This window comes from Muntiacus reevesi, chromosome 3 (genome assembly GCF_963930625.1).
Source record: "Muntiacus reevesi chromosome 3, mMunRee1.1, whole genome shotgun sequence".
Taxonomy (NCBI): domain Eukaryota; kingdom Metazoa; phylum Chordata; class Mammalia; order Artiodactyla; family Cervidae; genus Muntiacus; species Muntiacus reevesi.
Genome location: NC_089251.1, coordinates 4,716,852 through 4,738,823, shown reverse-complemented (window position 1 = coordinate 4,738,823; position 21,972 = coordinate 4,716,852). Strand labels below are relative to the sequence as shown.

The 21,972-nt window shown below is 54.9% G+C and overlaps 1 protein-coding gene across 1 annotated transcript in view; it reads right to left on the bottom strand.

The window, feature by feature from the left end:
* Positions 1-1,208: 1,208 nt before the first annotated feature.
* MED27 (mediator complex subunit 27) overlaps positions 1,209-21,972 on the bottom strand; it is a 217,583-nt gene continuing 196,819 nt past the window's right edge. Inside the window, exons 6-8 of the mRNA XM_065928197.1 lie at positions 20,861-20,902; positions 3,665-3,742; positions 1,209-1,736 (exon numbers count right to left, since the gene is read on the bottom strand). Of these exons, the coding sequence (XP_065784269.1) occupies positions 1,602-1,736; positions 3,665-3,742; positions 20,861-20,902 (255 nt within the window). The 3' untranslated portion in view covers positions 1,209-1,601. The remainder of the gene's footprint in view (positions 1,737-3,664; positions 3,743-20,860; positions 20,903-21,972) is intronic.

The window sequence follows — 21,972 nt, the reverse complement described above, 5'->3', positions numbered from 1 at the left end:
TGGCATCTTAAATGTGATAAATCCTGGTATTTAATCTAAAATCACCTGCTGTGTGCAAACTTTCCTGTACCACATCCTGCTGCTGCTCACCCTCCTGACCCAAACTGGGCCCTGAGAACACTGCCATCTCCTAGAGACCAGTGGTTCTCAGACTGTGGCCCACATCCGGACTTGCTAACAACCAGGGTGCTGGGCCCTAGCCCCAGCCTCTGATTCAGCCAGTCTGGGGTGGGGCCTGAGGATTTGTGTGTTTTTAAAATATTTATTTGGGTGCACTGGGTCTCAGTTGTGGCACGCGAACTCTTAGTTGTGGCCTGTGAACTCTTAGTCGTGGCTTGTGGAATCTAGTTCTCTGATCAGGGATCGAACCTGGGTCCTCTGCACTGGGAGCGCAGACTCTGGGCCTTTGGACCTCCAGGGAAGTTCTGAGGATTTGTTCTAACAAGCTTCCAGCACACCACGGCTACTGAACCACTCTTGGGGTGGCACTGTCCTACTGCTTCCCCCATCACTAAACTCCCTTTATTCTCTGGCACTTTTCATCTTGGCAGGGGTAAGTGAGGAGGGTCTGGGTGGTACCAGAACCCAGGTGGGAGCCACGCATTCTTTTGGACCCCTCAGAAAGCAGTGTCTCTCTGGCCCTGTTAACCGCAAAGAGAACTTGACTTGTCTCTGGGCTGGGCCTGCTGGAAAAGCTCTGGGGACTCGCTCATCCTTCTCAAGACCTTCAGCAGGTCAACGCTTCTTCGTATTCGCAGGTCATGGCTTTAAACGGGGTCGAGGCCCTGAATAAACTCAGAAGATGGGCTGGAATCTGCTTATGGTTAAGATTCAGGACAAACTGGGACCAACAAGCCAGGTGCAGTTGAGTGCCCTCTCACGCACGGCCTGCGTGAGATATCCCTGTGGTATATATGTGTGTTACTGGTTTAGTAAAACGAAACATCTGCGCACTTTTCTCCTCAAAAAGAACAATCCAGTTTTCAAGCTGCTGAAACGTCTTTGAAATGGAATATTTGCCAACACTGCCCTCTCTCCCGAAAGCAAGAAACAGGGAGATGTGTCCTCAAAAAGAATTATTTCAAATGCAGACATTACTAAGTTTTACATTTTTTTTTTTCCTTCAAAAGGCCCAGATCTGCCCACGTGTTCACAGAACCGAACGCAAAAGGTGGTTTAAGAAGCAGGACACGAAGCCTTATCCCGGGTAGAAAAGGTTTATTGCTTATAAAAATAAGTTATGGAACAGAACAAAAAACTCGGCATGACAAGGGCTCACTCCAACTATAAAATGACTTAGAACATGGATCCAGGAGGGCTGATGGACCAGCGAACACACACAGGGAAACACGCTGCCTAACTTCCCGGTTCTGGGTCCTGAGGCGCTCTCTGCACCTCCACACGCCATCTCCACGGTGTGACAGTCCCGTCAACAGAGGGGACTCTGCTGTTCACCAAGCCTGAGCACACGACGGAAGCGAGCAGGTGGCGGAACTGCCATTCTGGCCATGAAGACACATCTGAGCCATCGCTGTGACTGAGGGCTTGCCTGGGAAGGTTCTGGGTGGGGGTCTGGGGGCCGGCGCGGGGCTGGGGTGGGATTACTGCCGGCAGGTGTCGTGGAAGGCCTCGAGGGTGCGGAAATCCCTCCAGGTGGGGGGCAGGCCGTCCTGCAGAAACTTCCCGCAGCGTTGGCACGGGGCCTGGAACAGCTTTATGTAACTTCTTAGCCAGGTCTAAAAAGAGAAGTGAGGAGAGAAGTGAAAGATACAGATCCGGGTGCTTCCAATGTCATCCTTTCTGCCCAGCCTAATGACCTCTAGGACGGAGGACCTGGGCTGGCTGTGACCCCGGGAGGTGCCCCGAGATTTTACAGAAAGCTCCTTGGAGCATCCACAAGGTCACAGCGCTGCAGAGTCTCAGTTCCGATGCCCCGGGCCCCTCCTGACTAGGGGAGTTTTAAAATAGAAGTCCCTACTCTGGGAGGCAGGCAGGGCTCCCGGAGAGGGGTGCGTGTGAACCTCGGGCCAGCCTCGTGGCTCAGGGGCCACGTGTAAGCACATTCCATCCGAGTCCCGGGTCTTCTGAACACCGGCATCAAGCCTCTCCGTGTTCACCACCCAGAGGTGGCCCCGGACACATGCAGATAGAGGGCGAGCGGAGACTTCCCCGCTAAGGTCGACCGCCTTCTTACTAATCTGATTGCACAGGTCACCACTCACTGTCACAACGTGGCCCGACGCACCTGGGGGGAGGGCGGGGACAACGCGGCGCCGAGGAACGCAATAAGCGGCAAGTGCACCCTCGCGGGTTCGGGGGCAGAGTCCCTTCGGGCATCATACATAAGGATGAGACTCGTAACTCAATTCCCCGACTCCAGGAGACGCATAGCCACGCCAGCCCAAAGTCACAGGGACGGGTCAGCAAGGGGGGGCGCGTGCCACTGTGATCACTTGTCGGCTGGAGACCGCTCCCGGGAGACGTCAGCCATGCTGACTGACACAAACCCTGCCGTCTTCATCACAGCGGGCCTCCTGCTGGCTGACCGCGCCCACCCATCCTGCCCCCTCCAAAGGCTTGGGGTCTGAGGTTCTGGCAACAGACGTGAGGAGGTCAATGGTCATTCAGTTAAACTATTTATCCTTTCTAAAGGGAAACCAGGCATTATAACACGTTAGGTTAAAAAGCAAGTCTTTCCATTCGCCCGAGAAGCGAGACTGCTGACAGAGTGTTCTCCACACATGAGAGAACCGCTCTGTGATGGCGTCACAGAGCCCGGGTCTGCGCGTTCAGCCTCCCCAGCGTGGGAGCCCATCAATGAGCCGGGCTGTATTTTCTAGGACATGAACTACAGGCTCCTAGAAGCTTAACTGCGGCGGCGAACGAGACGAGGTGGATCACAGGAGCGCCACTCCACGTGCCTGTCAGCACTGATGGGGACTTGCTAATAGGTCCGCACTCTAAGGGGCAGCCCCAGTGAGAGGAGCCAACGATGTGAGGGTGTGACGCTGTGGTGCAGAAACAGCGGGCCGCCTCTGCCAGGATGGGGGCCAGCTGTGCGCCCGGCTGAGGCTGACTGGCGGGCATGTGATAATGTGATGAACTGCCTCGGGGGGTGGGGGGGAGGGATGGAGGGCAGAAGGGAGTACTGACATGGAGGACTGATCTCCATGACATAAGCGTTCTGGTTCCATGTCAAGTCACCAACGGTTAAACAACCAGCTTGAGAAATCCTCAAAGTTAACGAGAGCTGGCGGGAGCTCGCGCACATGGGGAATAGCTGTTTCTGGTCCCTCCCCATCCTGAGCTCCGGCCTAAGAGTCTACAGAGTGGGTGTCTTGGAAGAACGATGTCCCTGTGGCTGCTCCAGCACCAAGCTCGGGGCCCGGCACAGATCAGGAAGGAGCTCGATAAACACCTACTGACTAAATCAATGCCGGAAGCTGTGTCGGGAGGTCACCTCTGAAACCACGTGTTTGGCAATGATAGCAAAACCAGTTAACGGAGTGGGATGTGGTTTATCTTAGATCCCTGCCCAGCTGAAAGGAAGTATCACTTTCGCACTGGGTGTGTCCCTGGCGAGGCCCCTGTGGCTACCTTCTGAGTTGTCTGTTTTCACTTGAGGGGCCAAGGCTTCACTAGCGTGACCTCTAGAGCCACTTACCATGAAGGAGCGGACCACGACGTCAGGCATCTGGGGCAGCTGGTAGTGGAGCAGGGCGGTGGTGGCATGGTCAGTCACCTGGGAACCAAGGATAAGGACTGGGTCAGAGCCACTCAGAACCCAGCAGAGAAAACAAGGAGGTGCTCCTTTTATCTGACGGCTGGTGGAGGAAAAGATACCTAATATAGCCTGAAGATGGAAAGCCAGTTAGCAAGGTTGGGGGCAGGGCAGGGGAGGGGAGTGTTGAGAGCAGAAAGGACATAAATATTCATGCCCGGGGCCAAGTGAAGTGTGGAAACTTCCAGCAACTCCAGGTAGGCTGCGGCACCTGAGAAAGGTGTGGCCAGAGGCTGGTGGAGAGGTAAAACGGTGGCGGGTGCCAGGGGCTTTGCCAGCCCCTCCACTGCGTGAAACACTGCCTGGGTGCAGAGGCTCGTTTCCAACCGTCCGAGTTCAACTTCAGACTTTACCCGGGAATGATGTTCCTGCCAGTGTAACCGGTCTGTCTCTCTGCCTCCTTTAATTCCCATTCTGTCTCATAACTTGTAGCTATACGTGTTCTCCGACCAGGATTCTGTTCATTTCTGAGGATCTTTCCCCGGGGCCTCAGAGATACTACTGTTCTCAACAGCTGTGCTGCTCCCAGTGTGGTCCTCTGTCTGGCCAGCTCCCTGAAAGCTGTAGTCCAGTGGGCCACACCCGCTGTCTCACAACTCCCCCAGCAGGGCCAAGGGCATCACGGCTCTAAGTTCATGCGGGACATCTGGGGACCAGATGGAACGTGTGCTGGGTTTCCGCCCCAGCTCTGCCTGCTGACCTTGATCCATCGAATCTCTCTGGGTCTCAGTGTCCCTCCTGAAAAGCAAAGCGCTGGCCAAAGATCCCCTGTAGTTCTGAAATGTGATGACACCCTGGATTGCTAATGCCTGCCATCCATCAGCAGATGAATAGATTGTTCCTAATTTGATAGCTGTGTTCAACTCATGGTTTATTTGATTGTCTTCATTAGGGAACCCTGCCATTACAAACGATGTGGTCAAAAGACAAAAGGAAACAAAAACACCAAACAAAACGATCAACTTTGTGAACAAGAGTAATCATGGTCTGCTTGTGTCAACTCGCCTGTCTTCCCGCTGAGAAATGGAATATTTCCTGCCGGATCAGGCTGTGTGTACTTCTTCAGTCGGCACCGCTCCCACCAGGACACCACGACGTGCTGACGGACCTCAGCAGCAGTTAAGCAAACTGGTCAGGTGGAAAGCAGCAGGCCCGGTTTGGTCTGGGTTCCGCAAGGGGCGTTGCGAGTGATCCAGAAACTAGTCCACCTGTGTGTCTACACTCAAGGTCAGAGAGCCCACGCCCTGCAGAGCAAGGAGGCAGGCTCCCCAGCTCACAGAACCTCTCGAAGTCGTGGCTTCCCCCTGGATGAAATGGTCATGCGTGCGAAGTGCTTATCCTCCAGCCGTGCCTTGGGCCCACCTGCCCCCTCTCTTCCACTCTCCCTGGCCCTGGGACTGGCCCTCTCTCCCGCTGGACCTTCAGGGCCTGCCTGGTGGCTAGTGAACTCGGTGAGATGACCAGCTCTGTGCAGGCGAGGATCACGCCCAGCCAGTTCATGCTGTGTCCCCGGGGCCTAGACTATCACCTGGCATCTAGTAGGTGCTCAGCACATATTTGTTGAATAAAGAAATAAACTATAAAATGGTCATTCACCAAAAGCCACGAACCAGAAACACCTGTGCCGGCTTTCCTGCAAACCAGCCACGGTTCATGTATTCAACCACGCCGAGAAATTCTTACCCAAGTGACTTTCAAGATAAATGGTACTTATTCCTTCAAGTGCAAAGACTGTTTTTATTTTAAGAATTTTTGACAGACAGCTTTCTAAAATGAGCAAGGCTTAAAAAAAAAAACATACAGTAGAATGATAACTTGGCAAAATGGCGGGTGGTGGTTGGCGGGGTGAAATGAACGGCTACAAAACGCAGCGAAGCCAACTGGGCCCCGAGGATGCCTGAGCTTAGAGCTTGGTTCGTACCCATCCAGGTGCCTGCTAAAAAAAAAAGTCCCACACAAGTGCTATTTATAGGCTCCGAAGACAATCCTTACAATTACATTTGCCATCACAAAAGAAACGAAGAGAATTCCTTCTCCTGTTCCTACCATTTATTTTACCTGCCTCTCAGGAAGTCTATGTCGCCTCCCTTCTAAGACACCCGGGCCAGTTCTCTGGTTTGCTGACAAGAGTGTACACAAGCACTTGCAGCAGAGAAGCAGGCTGGTGCTGGACACCCACGTAGGCATCACCCAGGAATGTGCTGGAAACGTGAGCTTCTGGGCCCCAGTGCAGACCTAGAATCGAATCTGTGGGGTGGGGGCCCTGAGATCAAGCTGGCCTCTCCAGCTGTTCTTCGGGATCCCAAAAGACAGGAGGAGGCAAAGGCGAGCAGGTGCATGGACCCCCGGGGATCCTGCTGACAGCTCAGCTCAGTCGCGTCAGACTCTGCGACCCCGTGGACCGCAGCACGCCAGGCCTCCCCGTCCATCACCAGCTCCCGGAGCTCACTCAAACTCACGTCCATCCAACCATCTCATCCTCTGTCGTCCCCTTCTCCTCCCACCTGCAATCTTTCCCAGCATCAGGGTCTTTTCCAATGAGTCAGCTCTTCGCATCAGGTGGCCAAACTATTGGAGTTTCAGCTTCAGCATCAGTCCTTCCAATGAATATTCAGGACGGATTTCCTTTAAGATTGAACGGTTGGATCTCCTTGCAGTTCAAGGGACTCTCAAGAGTCTTCTCCAACACCACAGTTCAAAAGCATCAATTCTTTGGCGCTCAGCTTTCTTTATAGCCCAACTCTCACATCCATGCATGACTGCTGGCTGATTATCATAGGCAGGTGTGGGGTGGGGCCAAGACTGGGCCTTTCCAGCCGCCCCCCAGGCCTGCTCCTGCAGACCGCTCAGGAGGCAGACTAGGGAAAAAAGTGAGGTAGAGAAAAAAGGCATTTCCTTCTGGGGCATGAGCGAAATAAAGGACCACAAACTCGAAGGATCGCTCGTCTTTTTCATGAATTGAAAACAAAGTACACTAGCCAAATCTCGTAGCTACAGTGGGAAGGGGGGGCGGGGGCCACGGTCGTGGACAGTGGGGTTCTCCTTACTTCCGGAAGGTGCTCTTTCAGGGCCGTGGGCTGATTTTATGAATCGAGGATAGCCACATTAATGAGACCTTGTGAGGCAAGTGCCCCGCTCACTCACTCCTCACACACACTGGGTCGGGTTGTCTCCTAGGTTCATTCTGTGTGTGTGTTTTAGTCCCTTAGTCCTGTCCGACTCTGCGACCCCAGGACTGTAGCCCGCCAGGCTCCCCTGTCCATGGGATTCTCCAGGCAAGAATACTGGAGTGGGTTGCCATTCCCTTCCCCAGGGGATCTTGCTGACCCAGGGACAGAGCCTGGGCCTCCTGCTTTGCAGGCAGATTCTTTACCTCTGCTGTGCTGGGTCTTAGTTGCAGCATGTGGTATCTAGTTTCCTGACCGGGGATGAAACCTGGGCCCCTTGCATTGGAAATGCAGAGTCAAAGTCACTGAACCACCAGGGAAAGGCCCCCAGGTCCACTTTATAGACGAAGAAATGGAAACTCACAGGCAACACAGCTGGTGAGGGGCAATGGGTGTGTGCGCCCACACCGCCTGCCTCCGCAGACGCCCTGGCCAGCTCTGCGGTCTGTGCACAGAGGCTCCTGTCCCGAGCCCCAGTGTCATCTGCCCACCACCTCCCAGCGCAGCGAAGGATGCAGAAAGCCAGAGTCCCACTGCCAGGTGCAGGTTAGGTCTGGAAATGTGGCTGCCGGGCTAACAGGCTTCTCCAGAGCAGGACAAACCACACTAACTAGAAAACATCCTTTTCCAGAAATGGCTGGGGTCACACACCAAAGCTCTGTTTTGGCATCTGGTTCCCAGGCAGGGCACGGATTCAGTTTTCCCATTACTGGGTTAGCAACTTGGCCAAATTCAGGCTCTTTTTCAAAAGGTCCAGTATATTCTCTTCATTGCCAAATGGTGGCAGCTTTTTCTAGCGCTGACACGATCGTTGAATTTCTTCAACTTCCCATCTCCAATTACAGAAATATTTTAGTAGAAGGAAACAAAGCTAACTGGTTTGCTATGTTTTCCCTTCCTGACACCTCCCAAATTTCCTCCCCTGGTTTTCACGTTCCCAGGGCTGAAGTCCAACGCGGTGGGTATGACATGGTCGTCAGATACTGGAGAAATTCACCTGCATTGATGTTCCTTTTTGTCAAAACATTCCATCTTCAGTACTTGTTTTGTTTTACAGTTTTTAACAACAAAATTGTTTTTTTGTTTTTTTTTTTACTCAGCATCCAAGATGTGGGAGAAAAAAACAAGCCTGGGGCAACAACAACAAAGATGGCTATTAACTAATTTAAACTGACTTCGGGCCAACCCCACCGAAGCTCGGTCCCATTGTGATGTCGAGCTAATGAGATTCCGCTGGGAGATGAAAGCCACCCCGTCCAGCATCGGAGGCCGCAGAAGGGCACTAATGCTCCCACGGGAGAGAGGCCATTCTTCCCACCAGTGAGTGCGGGTTTGAAGACAGCGCAGAAGAGATCAAAGCAGATGGTGAACCCAAGGAGAGGGAGGGAGGAGACGACATGAAAGTAACAATAAGCCAAGGAGATAGGGGAAGCGGGAAAGAGGATTGGGGGGGGGGGAGGGGTGACCGTACGGGCAGGAAGAGGATGCCACAGAAAGACAGAGAGCCTCAAGGAGGAGCATGGAGACACCAGGGACTCCGCCAAGAGACGTCCCATCTATCCTCAAGGCCAAGAGAAACCGCAGATGCTCTGGCTCAGTGTGGGGTGTGCACCCCACCCCTAGCCCCGGCTCGGGCTGGACTGCAGGGAGGGTGATGCCTCTATTGTTGCCAACACACCCACTCTGCTCTGTGAAACTGACTCCCAGTTTTCTCCTCCACCGATCAAGCTTACAAACCACCCCCCCTTCCCCAGGCTGAGAGAGGCAGAAGAGGTCTTCCTGCACCCAAACCGACAGGGAACTCGGCTCAGAAGGAGAGAGAGGAGTCTTTCAAGAGACCTTGGAACAGCTGCCAGTCAACACGCGGGAGGAGACGCCAGTCACAACAAGCCTCCGGAAGCTCCCTGGGCATACTGTGTGCAAAGAGCTGACATCGACAGGGTCCCGGGGAGGTCACGAGCTGCTTCAGCCGAACCCTACGCGGAACCACCTGCAGCCAGGGCAGGGCTCCGAGTCGACAGCTACTGAGCACCGGCTCTGAACGAGGGCTGGTGTACACCACGCGCCCGGCGAGGAGCCAGGGCTGCGGGGCCAGACGGCGCCCGTTTGGATCGTGCCTGTCACTTAGGAGCCAGGTGGCTGTGGACGAGGACTAAATGCGTCAATACAGGGACAGTGCGTGAAAAGGGCCTGACACCCACCCAGCGGGAGTCACCCCCCTTCCCCACAACCCTGGGAGGGGGCGACTTCCACTCCAAGTGAGGGAGCGAAGCCACAGGGAGGTGATGTGCCCAAGCCAAGCGGCTCCTGAGCAGCAGGGCAGGGCCCCAGGGTTTGGCGGGGGATAGAGCCTGCGGGGTAGGGGGTACAGACAGGAGGCAGAGAAGGCCATCTCCCCACTGGGAATGGAGCCCAGGATTCTCAGATGGAGGCGGGACTCAGTCCCAAGCCTGTTCATGCCGCCTCAGCTCTCCCCACCAACATTCTCCCCTCTGGTGCGGCTGCCCTCCGCCTCCCCCACCGGAAGCTTCTGCCCTTCCCGCTCAACGGCCCACCCAGGACCCCCCAGAACTCAAGAGGGAATGAGTCTCCTGGCCTTGCAGAAAGAACGAAGGCGGAAACGGCAGGTAAAGCCAGCAGTGTCAAGTCAGGCGTGCACCCGTGTGCATCAGGGAAAACTAAAAGCACAGTCCGGCAGGGGGCTGCTGTTGCAGGGTTTGGCACCCAGAGCCCACTCTTCCCTCCACGTGTGCCCGCCTCCAGCTGTGGGGGGGCGGGTGGAGAACAGGTTCAAGTCCTGCTCGGCTACTTTCTGCTGAAGGCTGGCCCCTCAGGGCCTGGGTTTGATGGTGGCCAGAGAGGCTCTGTTCTTTGTCCATCAAAGTGAAAGTCGCTCAGTCGGGTCTGACTCTTTGCAACCCCATGAAGTATATGGTCCATGGAATTCTCCAGGCCTGGATACTGGAGTGGGCAGCCTTTCCCTTCTCTAGGGGATCTCCCCAAGCCAGGGCTTGAACCTAGAGGTCTCCCGCATCGCAGGCGGATTCTTTACCAGCTGAGCCACAAGGGAAGCTCAAAGGGGAGGTGTCCGTAGGGGAGAACAAAGGACAGAGGGGCAATATGCAGAAAGGGTCAGTGAGATGCGGGGAGGGCACCAGGCCTCCATCCCCCAGCAGTTTCCTCCTTTAAAAGGAATGTGCTGTATTTCGTGGTGGCCCGGGAATTGTCCTCAGGGATTCCTGAGTCCACTATGGTTGCAGGACCATCCTGACTCTGTGCGGGCTTCCAGGCCAGAGCGCACAGCTGGTGTTACAGCAGAGTAAGGCGTTCAGACTCGGGAGGTGGGCCGCCAGGCACCACCCCGCAGTTTCTAGGAGGCAGTCTAGCTGGGCGCCAGGCTCTGTGTGGTTAAAAAGCTCCCCCAGGGGGAGTCTGATTTCAGCAGAGTCAGGAACCACACGTGAACAGGCCACTTCCCACCCTGGACAGCGGCTCCCAGCGCCGCAGAGCCCTTCCTCAGGCAGTGGATGGACGGCACCGAGAGCAAAGCATCTGCCCGCACGCAGCCCGCGACGCTCAGGGCCTCACCTGCTGAGTCAGGGGAGCTGGGGCCTCTACCTCTTAAAAGTCCGTCCCGCAAGATTAATAAACAGGAGAAGTTAAGTGCCCGAGTGTTTAGAAGTTGCTTATTTAAAAGAGTCTGGTAGAGACCCAGATCTGGCTCTGCTCCAGCAGGGCCGGCTCACACCCGCTGTGAAGCGGAGCGTCTCGATGCCGGCATGACCGTGAACAAACGGCGGCGAGGGGCTGCGGTGAAGATGACCTGGAGCTGTCGGGAGGCCAGGGCTCCAGTCTAATTACCTGGGTGACCTTGGCCACATCACTCCCCCCACTGGCCTTCAGTAAAAGAGGCGGGGATCACTGGGCGCCTCGAGGTCTCGCTTTCGTGGGCGCCGCTGCAGGGCCTAGACTGAACGCCCCGAGGGCGCCCTCGTGTCGTGCGCCGCCCTCGGGGCAACCGGAGAGACATGAAAGCGCTCTGTTCTTTTAGAAAAGACAAGCTGGTCCCAGCGGGCGGCAGGGGCACCGGGTCCTGCCTGCCTCCACCTGCTGTCCTGATGGGATGTCACCCTCATGGGGTCCTCAAATTCTGGGCCGGTTACCAAGCGCTCAGAACCAGGGAGACCACCAGCACAGCGCTGTTCCTGGGAACCTCTTCTCGTCTCCGTGGGTTTCAAACAGACTGCAGCACAGACTAACGGGCAGCAAAGCCAAACATTTGTTACTTTGCTGTGCGCATGCTGCTTCTGCGACTCAAAGCAATAAAAAGAAACTTTCATCTGCGGGATACACTCGAAGGCTAAGAGTCTGGGTCTCCACGCTGGGTAGAGACAGACCTGCCCTTAATTGAGAGGGACACTGGGAATCTCGTGGAATGAGAAAATTCTTTGTGGGTCTGGGAGTCAAAGAAATGAACCGAGCATGTTAAATGTTTAGAGAGACAGCAGTGCTGCCCCAGGGGTGATCACTGGCTTTATGGAGAATACTGAAAACAGTCCCAGAAGTACTCATTCCATAAAACGAGGAACCATCACTATTTTAAAACTGAGCTATGAAGTCCTGAAAGTGCTGGGGGCTGGGGGCGATGCTGAGCAGTGCAGAGACTGACTTCCAACGCTGGGATGAAGTCGCTGTAAGCATGGGGTTTCATTTTCATCATTCGGCTCGAATCTCTAATCCGTACCCTGGATTTGTGTGCGACGGGTTCACACGTCCAGAGGCCTGAGGAGGAAGCATCGCGGTCCAAGGGGACTAGGGATTTACTTAGACAAGATCAATGTTTCCTTCTGTGCTGATGAAGGAGCCATCTGCATGAGGGCTTATAACTAACTGCCCACCAGCAACGCTGTGGGGCCGATAGAGACAGGGCTGTCTGGGTGGGAACTGGGGAGCAAAGATGGACACTGCTCCATCCCGTGCAAAACCCCTCCTTGTGGCTTTGAGATCAAGTTCTGTCTGAGAAGGATGAGGTCTTGTTTGTAAAGTACAGAATATGGCCTGGGGCACGTAGACTGGGGCCTCCATAAAGAAGTTTTTGTCTGGTGTGAGGGGTTTCCAATCTGACCCTCTTGGAAGTCCCAGCCAGGATGCCACCAATGCCCCAAAGCAAAGCCCCTCAACGCCCAGGACTCTCGAGCAGACTGGCTGCAGATCCTCCGGAGGCAGACTGCCTCCCCCAGGCCACTCGGCAGCCGCCTGCAGGGGCGTTCCCAGACACGGGAGCACGCATATGTGGTCCTCGATGACCAGGGGCCTGGTCCTGTCTCCACTGAGCCCCACATCACACCCCAGTGACACTGCTGCCTTAGCAACCCCTCCTCCCAGACCGGCTTCCCTGACTCTGCTCTGCCCGCAAGCCTGGAATGCCCTGGCCCTGGCTAACTTCTTCTCTCCCCGGGAGATTTAGGCCAGGGGGCTCCACCCCCACCCCGGGCTCTCCTGCACCCCCAGCACACCCTGTGGACATTCTGGTTCTGTGCTTGCCTGACTGTGACCAGAAGTCCCTGCCTCGCCCCAGGCGATGCTCTGCACTGGCTCCACTCACCTGGTAGGACCCCAAGAGAAGGAGAGATGGAGAAGGCACGATGCGATGGATTTATTTTTGGCTGGTGGTTAGGGGAGCAGACTAACAGGGGGGTGTTCGGGGTGGGAAAAGCTGAGGTCATGGGGTAGCCTGGGGAGGAACACCTGGGTGAACAGAAACCCTAGGGCGGCCTCGAGGGAACTCTCCAGTCCTGACCAGCTCCGTGCAGCTTCCCCGGGCGGCTCAAGGGTCAAGAATGTGCCTGCAATGCAGGAAGATGTGGGTTTGATCCCTGGGTTGGAAAGATCCCCTGGAGAAGGCAATGACATCCCACTCCGGCATTCTCCCCTGGGAAATCCCATGGAGAGAGGCGCCTGCACAGCCCACGTGGTGGCAGAGTCAGACAGACAGTGACTAAGCCACCACCACGAGGGCCTTGTGCAGGGCCGAGAGGAGGCCCTCGCAAAGGGTCCTTCACATTTCCCAGGATTAAGGAATCAAGACTCCTCATTCAGCTGAACGAAGAAAGTTCAGAGCTCTCCAGATGGTAAAACGGCAGGCTTTGCTGCTGGCTGCCGGCAGAGCCCAAGCCCGAGGACACCTGAATTGCTCTGTACCCACTTGGTGTGATGTTATTTTCTGCGGGAACAGCCTGGTGGTTAAAGAAACACATCCAAAGACATCTGGGCTGCCAAGAATACAGACAATACCACCTACTTGCCCCTTGAAACTGAGGCAACTGCAGGAGAAAGAGCAGACGTTGCAGAGCCTGAGAGCCGGCTCTGCTGCCGTGGCGCTGGGAGCCTCTCGGCAGCCCTGCTGGGTGGGGAACGCTCCCATCTCAGCAGATGGCCAGAGGGGCCACCAGCCCTCTCAGGACACCAGGGCACTGGCTCAGGTTCCGGGACCGTGATTCTACATCGGCCTGTCAGGGCTGCCCAAAGGGTACTGCTGGGGGGGTGGTCTGTAATTTGGGGTGCCGATTCCGTGAGGCAGGTACCCTTATGCCTTTTGTTTCACAGATGAGGGGACTGAGACAAGGGAGGCCACACGGGGAGTAGTGGCCAGTCCAGGTCAACATGCGGCAGCCCGGCGGGACTGCCTCTCTCTGGACTGGTCACGGTGGGGAACGTGACCAGTGAGGCTGAGCCTCGTGGTGGTGCAGTGGGGGGGACAGGCATGTTGCCGGGAACGTGCTGGGGGTGTGGGAAGGGGCCTGGGGAAGGGCAGAAGGCCGGGCTTCCCAGAAGCAGCTGCTAGGCTCTGCCCCAGGGCACACGCATCTCAGGCAAGCCCTCAGGAAGAAGGAAGCTACGAGATGAGAGCAAGTCCTCTGTGACTCCTCTAATGGCAGAGACCACAAACCACTTCCAGCTGGCAGGCGGGCTTTCCTGCTTCGCGGTAACTGCAAGCCTGGGTCTGCGGGAGGCTCTTGGTCATGACCACCCTCTGTGGAGATGCAGGGAACGTTGCAGAGGCAGTAAGGTGGGAAAATAAGCGATCAACCCTATCCTGCTTTAGAAGCTTGTGAATATTTAAGAGACAATGGGGTGATCAAGGCTCAGGGTGAGCGGAAGGCCCGCCCCCCGGCCCCCGCCTGTTCTCAGCTCCCAGGGCCCTGGGCTGACACTTAACGGCATCCCCTCCTCCCTTCTTTCTGCTGACCCAGCACAGTCAATGCAGCCCGGCTCTCCGCTCAGGGAAGGGCTGCCCTCTGGGATGACCCTGGAATTGTCCGTCACCTCTCCTGTCCTGAAGCTTGTCGACAGCCCAAGGCTTGGCTCCTTCAGCGTCACCCTGCCATCGCTCACGGAGACCGCCAGCAGGAATCTATCTTCCTTCACGAAGCTGCCCCTCAGCCCTCCACTGGCCAGAGGTGCTTCCTTGGCTTTTCCGATTGGGACTACGAAGACACACCTGGGAGGCAGAGACAGAAGCACGGAAACGGGACGCCAGTGCCACCATATCTGGTCCATTGTACGTGCTTGCCTTTTGGAAAAGGTTAGACAGCGTTTAAGAGAAAAGGGGACAAACAGAGGCCCTTCCTATAAATGTGAGGCCCCTTTTCGGGTTGGGGATGTCCCCTCCAGGTGCAGGGCCTCTGCTGATGGCCTCACCTGCGCGGGACACCCGACAAGAGCAAGGACAGAGAGCCGGCAGAAGGTCGCAGGGCTCTCACCGCAGACACAGCCCCTCCAGGGCCTTCTCTGCTGTCTGAAGACGGGCTTCTGGGAGGAAACGGGAATGAGCTGGTGGGAAGATCCCTAGATATTCTAAGGCACGAGACTGAAAAGAACCGAATGAGTATTTACTGAGCCGCTCTGGGGACGTTTGATGCCACAGCAGGTACGGACATGCACAGCCCTAAGCAAGAGGCGAGTCCTGTCCTCTGGGGACACCCCATGCTGGGACAGCCCCCTTCCTGGGCTTGGAACTGGTAACAAGTTAGGTTTGTCACAGACTATCTGGGGAGGCTGGAGGAGAAAATGGCAACCCACGCCAGTGTTCTTGCCTGGGAAATCCCATGGATCGAGGAGCCTGGCGGGCTACAGTCCATGGGCTGGCAAAAGAGCTGGCCAGGACTAGGCCAACGAGTAACAATGTGGATAGGCACTTGGTTTATGCGAGGGCTCAGTGCCTCAGAAATTTCAGAGAACTGACTTTTCTGGGACAGAATCTCATCTGTTGACAAGCTCTGGGTAGCCACTTGATAAAGCTTCCCCTGGATAAACTCTCCCCCACAGAGGCCAGCGTTGGGATCAAAGCCTGAATGAGGGAGTGAACAAACGAATGAGTGAACCCAAGAATGGAGGAGCAGTGGCGGCCAGCCCACCTTCCACGGCCAAGCTCAGCAAGGGACTGAAAGGGTTCCTCTTCCCTATGCTGCCCCTAGAATACAGACCGGGGCAGTCCCGGACACCTGGGGCTGCGACTTCTGTGCTCTGTCCCTGAGTGAAAGGGCTGGGATGCAGGTGCCGGACTCTCCGATGCCACCTCTTCGTCCCTGCCAGCCTACCTGGGGCTGTGAGCCCTCCCCCTCCTCTGGCCTCCCTGCCAGGATTTAACTCGCTAAGTAGCTGCAGAGTTGCTCCCGCTCTTCCCAAGTTACTGGATGAAAATGCCCACTGTTTTGAAGAGAGGAGGTTAAAGATCAAAACAGTGAGTGCCCCTGCAGAGTTTAAATGTCAGAAAAATCCAAACACGCTTGAAACCTTTCCCGGCTCTTTGTGATTCTGCCCTTTTAGACGGTCCCCCCTATTTCCAAGCTCCATTCTCTGAATCTGCTCTGCTGGAGACTTGCTGGCTATAAAAAGCTCCTTCGCCCCAGGACCGAGTGCACAGCGCCTCCGGGGCACTGCGGTAAATGACAGGGGCCTGTTGGCAGCCGCGGACCCACGGCCAGCTAGCCCTGGCCTTCCACTGCGCCCCACCACCGGGGAAGGGGACTAATGAGGACGAGGGAAAAGGCTCACCGACAGGCCCTGTAGCAGACAAAAGGCAGGTCACGCTAGCTTCCGGGGGTCGGATTTACCTTGGTACCTTGCGTGCTCGTCTTTAACCTGGGGAGCCAGGATCAGACCGAGGAGAATTTATCAGGTATGAGTTTCCAGAAATAAAAAGGCAATGAGCTTGGCATGGCCCTGTGAGTCAGTGCCCCCTCCCAGCCCCCACTTTGTCACCTTGCGGGGAAAGGCCTGGGAGGGCTTCCCGCCTTCCCGTCGGGCCTCTTTCTGCAGTGGCCACCGCTGCCACTTGTGGGCAGGAAAACACACACGATCCGCAGCAGCTGCAACCACATGGCGAGTGCCTGGGAAAGGGGGTGCTAGGGCTCGACCCCAGGGCAATGCAGAGAGCGCTCCCCAAGCCATGCCTGGACAGCCATTCTGGCAGCCAGTGTCCCACCTCAGCGCCGGGCTCAGCTCCGCCATCTACCTACACGGAGAGGACACATTCCTGCCCGGGAAATGCCTTCCCGCTGGTGACCAAGGATCCTCCCTGACCTCGCACTTTCTGTCACTTTGACTTCTGCTCCAGGTCGATCTTCCTGGATCAGAGTTGCTCAGTGAGTCTCCCTGGTCGGGCTGCTGGGTGGGCGTCAGCGGGGGGATGATGGGCAGAAGGGAAGGCTCACCACTGCGACCCCCAGCAGTATCTTTCTGGGAAACACTACAAGAAACATCAATCAGGACACCTAGACTTTAAGTGGGTGGACAGGAAGAAAGCAGAACTCTAAGAAAAAGCTGATACTAAAAAGCAGAGTTGGGAAATGCCACCACCTCATCTCCTCCTTTGGCATGTTGAGTTTGAAACGCTGAACATCATCCCGTCAACTGGACCCGGCCTTCAGAATCTGCAGGGAACATATGGCCCTGGCCTTGCTTTCAGTGAGCAGTCTGGTTGTGGCATGGATAGGGCTGCCCTCCGACCTCCAACACGGCCTGAGACGAGCGCAATGAAGTAAGCCCAGTGAGGTCAGGGCCGTGCCCCGCCGTGATTCCACACTACACCTTCCTCATCCTCTTCACCAGCGTCTCCCAAGAGAACAAGATCCCGACGCCCTGCCACGCGACTGATGATAAAGGATTCAACTCAATTCTGTGCTACGTCATTTTCCAATATATTTCTTCATTTGACAGCAAAGAGACAATGCTTCAGGAGGGAAGGGAGTGGATTCTGTAATCCAGTAACTATTACCTGCCCCTGAAAAGAGAAAAAGGACCTTAACATCACCTGCCTTTCATTCTCAACAGAAAGCACTCTCTCCTGCCTCCAAATTGTCACTCTTTAATCTAGTGCAGGTCAGTCTCAGAGGTCAAGTCCATTTAGTTAAAATACAGGTGAGGGGAGGGATGACTGCTCTGCAAACAGACAGCACGCCATTCACCAGCCAAGAGAAAATCCCCATCTCTACCAATTCTTCCACTTCCACTGCTTCGAACAGGTTACATCAACTATAAGGAGGGAAGTGGTGGGTGCGCCAGTCTCTCCAACTAGCTAATATCAAATTTTAAACGCTGCCGCACCGTGTTTATAGTTTTAAAGACATATAAAGAGCGATTGGCAGGTTATTTTTAGAGGCAGTAGAATACAAATATAGCACTCTCTCTAAATCCGTGCTTCACCAAATCTGTGTTTCACACATTTTACAACTTCCTAATAAACTTTCCGCTTGCATTCAAAAATACTTAATACCACACAGAACGTTAAAAAATTTATTTGCCAAGGCAAGCCTGGGCAAGGCCCTCCCTCATGAAGGGTATTTGAATGGAAAATGGACCATTGTTAAAATCCCAGGTTATCGGTCTGTGATGTTGGGGGGCCAGGGGGGGCAGGCAGGCAGTGGAGGGGCAGAAGTCATCGCCTGCTTTCCCTGGAGCCAGAAAGTAATGAACTGCAACACCAGAGGACACAAAGATAAACCAGGTTAAAAAAACAAAACAAATCCAAACCATTTTAATGTTCCTCACTGTGAGAGGGAAAGAAGATACAGATAACAAGCAGCGTTCTTTCTCCTCAGAATGCTTTTCAACCAGTTCCTGGGGGAGAAACGACAAGAGCCGTTGGCATGGACAGAGTTAGCAGTTAAGGCCGAGGCTCTATGTGAGCTGAACAGGTATAGTGGGTCTGGTCACCTAGATAAGAGCGCCTGGATTAACACGGTGTCACCTATGCTAGCCTCACGTGACTATGGATGTCTTTCCTTTAGGGGCTGGACCCAGAGAGGGAGGCTGTTTTTTCCTTTCTGTGTCTGGGTACCTCACTTGGGTAAAGACGTGTTAGAAGAGTCCACACTATGATTTTTCTTTTTAAGATGAATTTTAAATTTCACACTAATTTCTGGCCTACAGAAACGCCGCAGAAATGGTACACACAGTTCCCACAGACCCTTTACCCAGTTTCCCTGCTGTCAGCATCTGTCATTACCAGGTAGGTTCATCACAACCAAGAAACCAATGCTGGTTACTTGTGACTGAGTCCAGCCCAGACTTTATTTGGATTTCACCAGTTTCTCCATTAATAAGTCCTTCCTGGCTCAGGATCCAACCTGGGGCAGCACAGTGCACACAGCCGTGATAAGACCAGGACGTTCTGCTTGCACACGCTCCCTAGATAAGTGGGGGTGAGCCCCAGACCCTCCCCAGCCCTGGACATCTATCCCTGGCTTCCCCCTTTCACTGGAGAGGGGTCCAGAGAGCGCTGCGAACTGAGGTACGTCAGACACCATCAGAGGCTGGTCCATCATGCTCCTTTGACACGAAGCCCAGAAAGAAAGTGAAGTCGCTCAGTCGTGTCCAGCTCTGTGCGACCCCATGGACTGCAGCCCACCAGGCTCCTCCGTCCACGGAACTTTCCAGGCAAGAGCACTGGAGGGCGCTGCCATTGCCTTCCCCAGGGATCTTCCCGAGCCAGTGACTGAACCCGGGTCTCCTGCACTGCAGGCAGACGCTTTACCGTCTGAGCCGCCAGGGCAGCCCACGGAGCCCAGGGCCCGCGCCTTAATGGGAACAGGCTTTCCCTTTGGATGAGAACAATGTTCTAGAACTTGACAGAGGTGAGGTTGTACAATGCTGTGGAAGTACTAAAAGCTATGGAACTGCTGACTTTAAACGATTAGAAATGGTTAGTTTTGTTACGTGAATTTCGCCTCAATTGAAAAAACCACCACCACCATCCTATGCTGAGCTACTGGCATACCCCGGACACAGCTGTTACTCAAGTGGGGTAACTCGGGCCCAGCTCTGAAAATCCTGTCCTTCCTCCACACCAATCCCTCCAGTGGTCCCTCACTGATTTGAGAATAAAATTTAAGTTCTGCACCAAGACTGAGAGGCACCTGCCGGCCGGGCCCCAAATCCCACTCTCCCATCTGCCCTCCGTCTGTCTGCTCCATCACACGGGCCCCCGTGGTGCAGGGCTATGCCAAGTCCCCCCTCCACACGGGGTTCAGCGCTGCACCTCCTCAGCCTGGGACCCTCTTCCCGTGGCTTTCTATACGCTGGCTTCTTCACCTGCCTCCTGTCTCGGTTTAACTCGTGTTGCATAAAGGACTCCTGTGATCACTCTGATGTGAAGGAGACCCTCCTGTCCCTGACCACGGCCCCCAGGTGACAGCCTGGAGTCCCTTCCTGACCCTCTCTCCCTGTTGTCTTGTTTCCCCTGTAGCACCAAGCCCAGAACCTGCACACGGCAAAGGGGCAAATAAATAAGCGCTGTTGAACGAGGAGGCAACCAGCGGACTGACGGCCTCCTCTATCACTTGCGCTGTTGGACGGAAGCAGAGACAGGCTGGAGGCCACAGGAGGAGGCTGCTGCCCTGCACGGGAGCTGCCCTGAGCGCTGTGGGAGGCACCCTCAGAAGCCCCAGACACTGAGCTGGCCCAGGGAAGGGACCCTTCCACCACTGGGAGCGGAAGTGGATTTTCTCTGGTCACATTTCCTCTTGTTCTGACATCTCCCAGAGAGTATTTCTCTCTCAGGGAGCCCGACACCTGAGAAAGATGTACCCCACACTGCGGTGCAGAGTGGGGGTGGGGGCAGGGTGAGGGTGGGGCCAGCCCCGTCCTTCAGCCCAGCCTTAAGGCACATCTGTAGATTCCAGGCCTGTGGGAAACTGAATTTAGAAACTGTGCGGTGGGACTTCCCTGGTGGTCCAGTGGTTAGGAATCCACCTGCCAAGGCAGGAGACAAGGGTTCAATCCCTGGTCCGGGAAGATCCCACATGCTGCGGGGGGGAGTTAAGCACCACAGGCCCCGGAGCCCCGCGCTCCACAGCAGGAGAAGCCAGCGCAATGAGAGGTCTGCGCCCCACAGCCAGCGCGGCCCCCGCTCCCTGCGACTAGAGACAGTCCACACACGGCAACGAAGACCCAGCACAGCCAAAAAGAGACAAACAAACAAACAAAGAAAACTGTGGGTTGATCCTGGGAGAACTCAAAAGCCTCTGATTTTTTCTTTAAATGTATAATTGCTAGATAGTAAAATTTGCCCTTTGGAGGCATTTAGTCTGTGAGTTTTGAAACATACAGTTGTGTGATCCCATAATTACAACAAAGGGTATTTCCATCGCCCAGACATGCTCTTCGATACCCCTCCGGGGGCCACCTCCTGCCCTCACTCCCAAGCCCTGACAATCACTGCTCTGACTTCTGTCACTGATGTTTTGTCACTTCCAGAATGTCACATAAATGGAATCCCACAGTGAGCAGACTTCTGGGTCTGGCTTTTTCACCTTTTAAAAGGTCTCTGATTTAAGACCAATATTTCCACCTCGAAGTCATCGCATTTCCCTAAAAGCCTCTTGAGGAAGAAGCAAAAAGGAAAACTCACCTTCTGGAACACTTGATAGTTGGATTTGGACCATATATCAAGCTGTGGGGGGAAAGAGATGAAATATCAGCATCAATTTTAGAACTGTGGACTCCAAGAAATGATATTATAACTACTGTTACTAAGCTTGAAAAAACCCTATGATTATAAGAAAAACACATGCTGGGATTTCTTCTTTATCAACTGTGGTGATTTAAGGAGATGAAATGAGGAGACCTAAAGAAGTCAGCTTGAGGTGCCTGCCGCGCCACGGCCCACGAGCTGAGCCTCGTGCTCACGTTTCTGACGCTGACTGCCACCTCGGTGCGCCTGTATCGCTCGACGGCCACGGTCAGTCCTGCCCCAGGGCCTCTGCTCCTGCGGTGCCTGGACTGCTTCCCCCACAAACCCTCGCACAGCTCCTCGTACACTTCCTTTGGCTCAAACGTCACTTCTCAGAGAGGCATCGCCTCTGTCTTAAAATATCATCCCCATACCTGTTGTCTTGCTTCTCTTTATCCTTTCAAAAATTAAATATTTTCATCACACTTAAAACTGACTGATGCTTTGTTTCTTTTGTTTACACTGTCCTGGCACAGGACGGGGCATGTCACAGGCACACGGGGAGGAAAGCAGACTCCCGCTGGTGAGTACCTGCTCCCTGCCAGGCCCGCACTGGGCCCTCCATGTGCCCTGGCCCACCACTCCCCAGGACGAGCCCGGGGAGCTGGTCCCATCAGCAACCTTCCTTCCCAGATGAGACTGCGTGTGGAGCCATTCGACTGCCCGTGGTAACCTGGGGAAGCTTCTTACGGATGGGTTCGCTTGGTGGTGCTCAAACCTGGCTGGCATCAGAGGCCCTGAGGGAATTTTTTGTTTTTTAATCTACAGATTTCTTGGTCCCTTCCCTGGAATGTCTGAATTAGGAGGTCTGGAGTGGGCCTGAGGATATATTGATTTGTCCATTTGTTTTCACAGGGCTCCATAGGTTCACTGTGATGAAGCCCTGTGTCAGGAACCCTTGGTTGGGGAAACAGAGGTCTGAGATGAAATGTGGGCAGAGTTCAGAGTCCAGTCCTTGGGCCACACTCGGTTCTGCACGGGATGCTCCGTGGCTCAGTCTAACCAAAGCC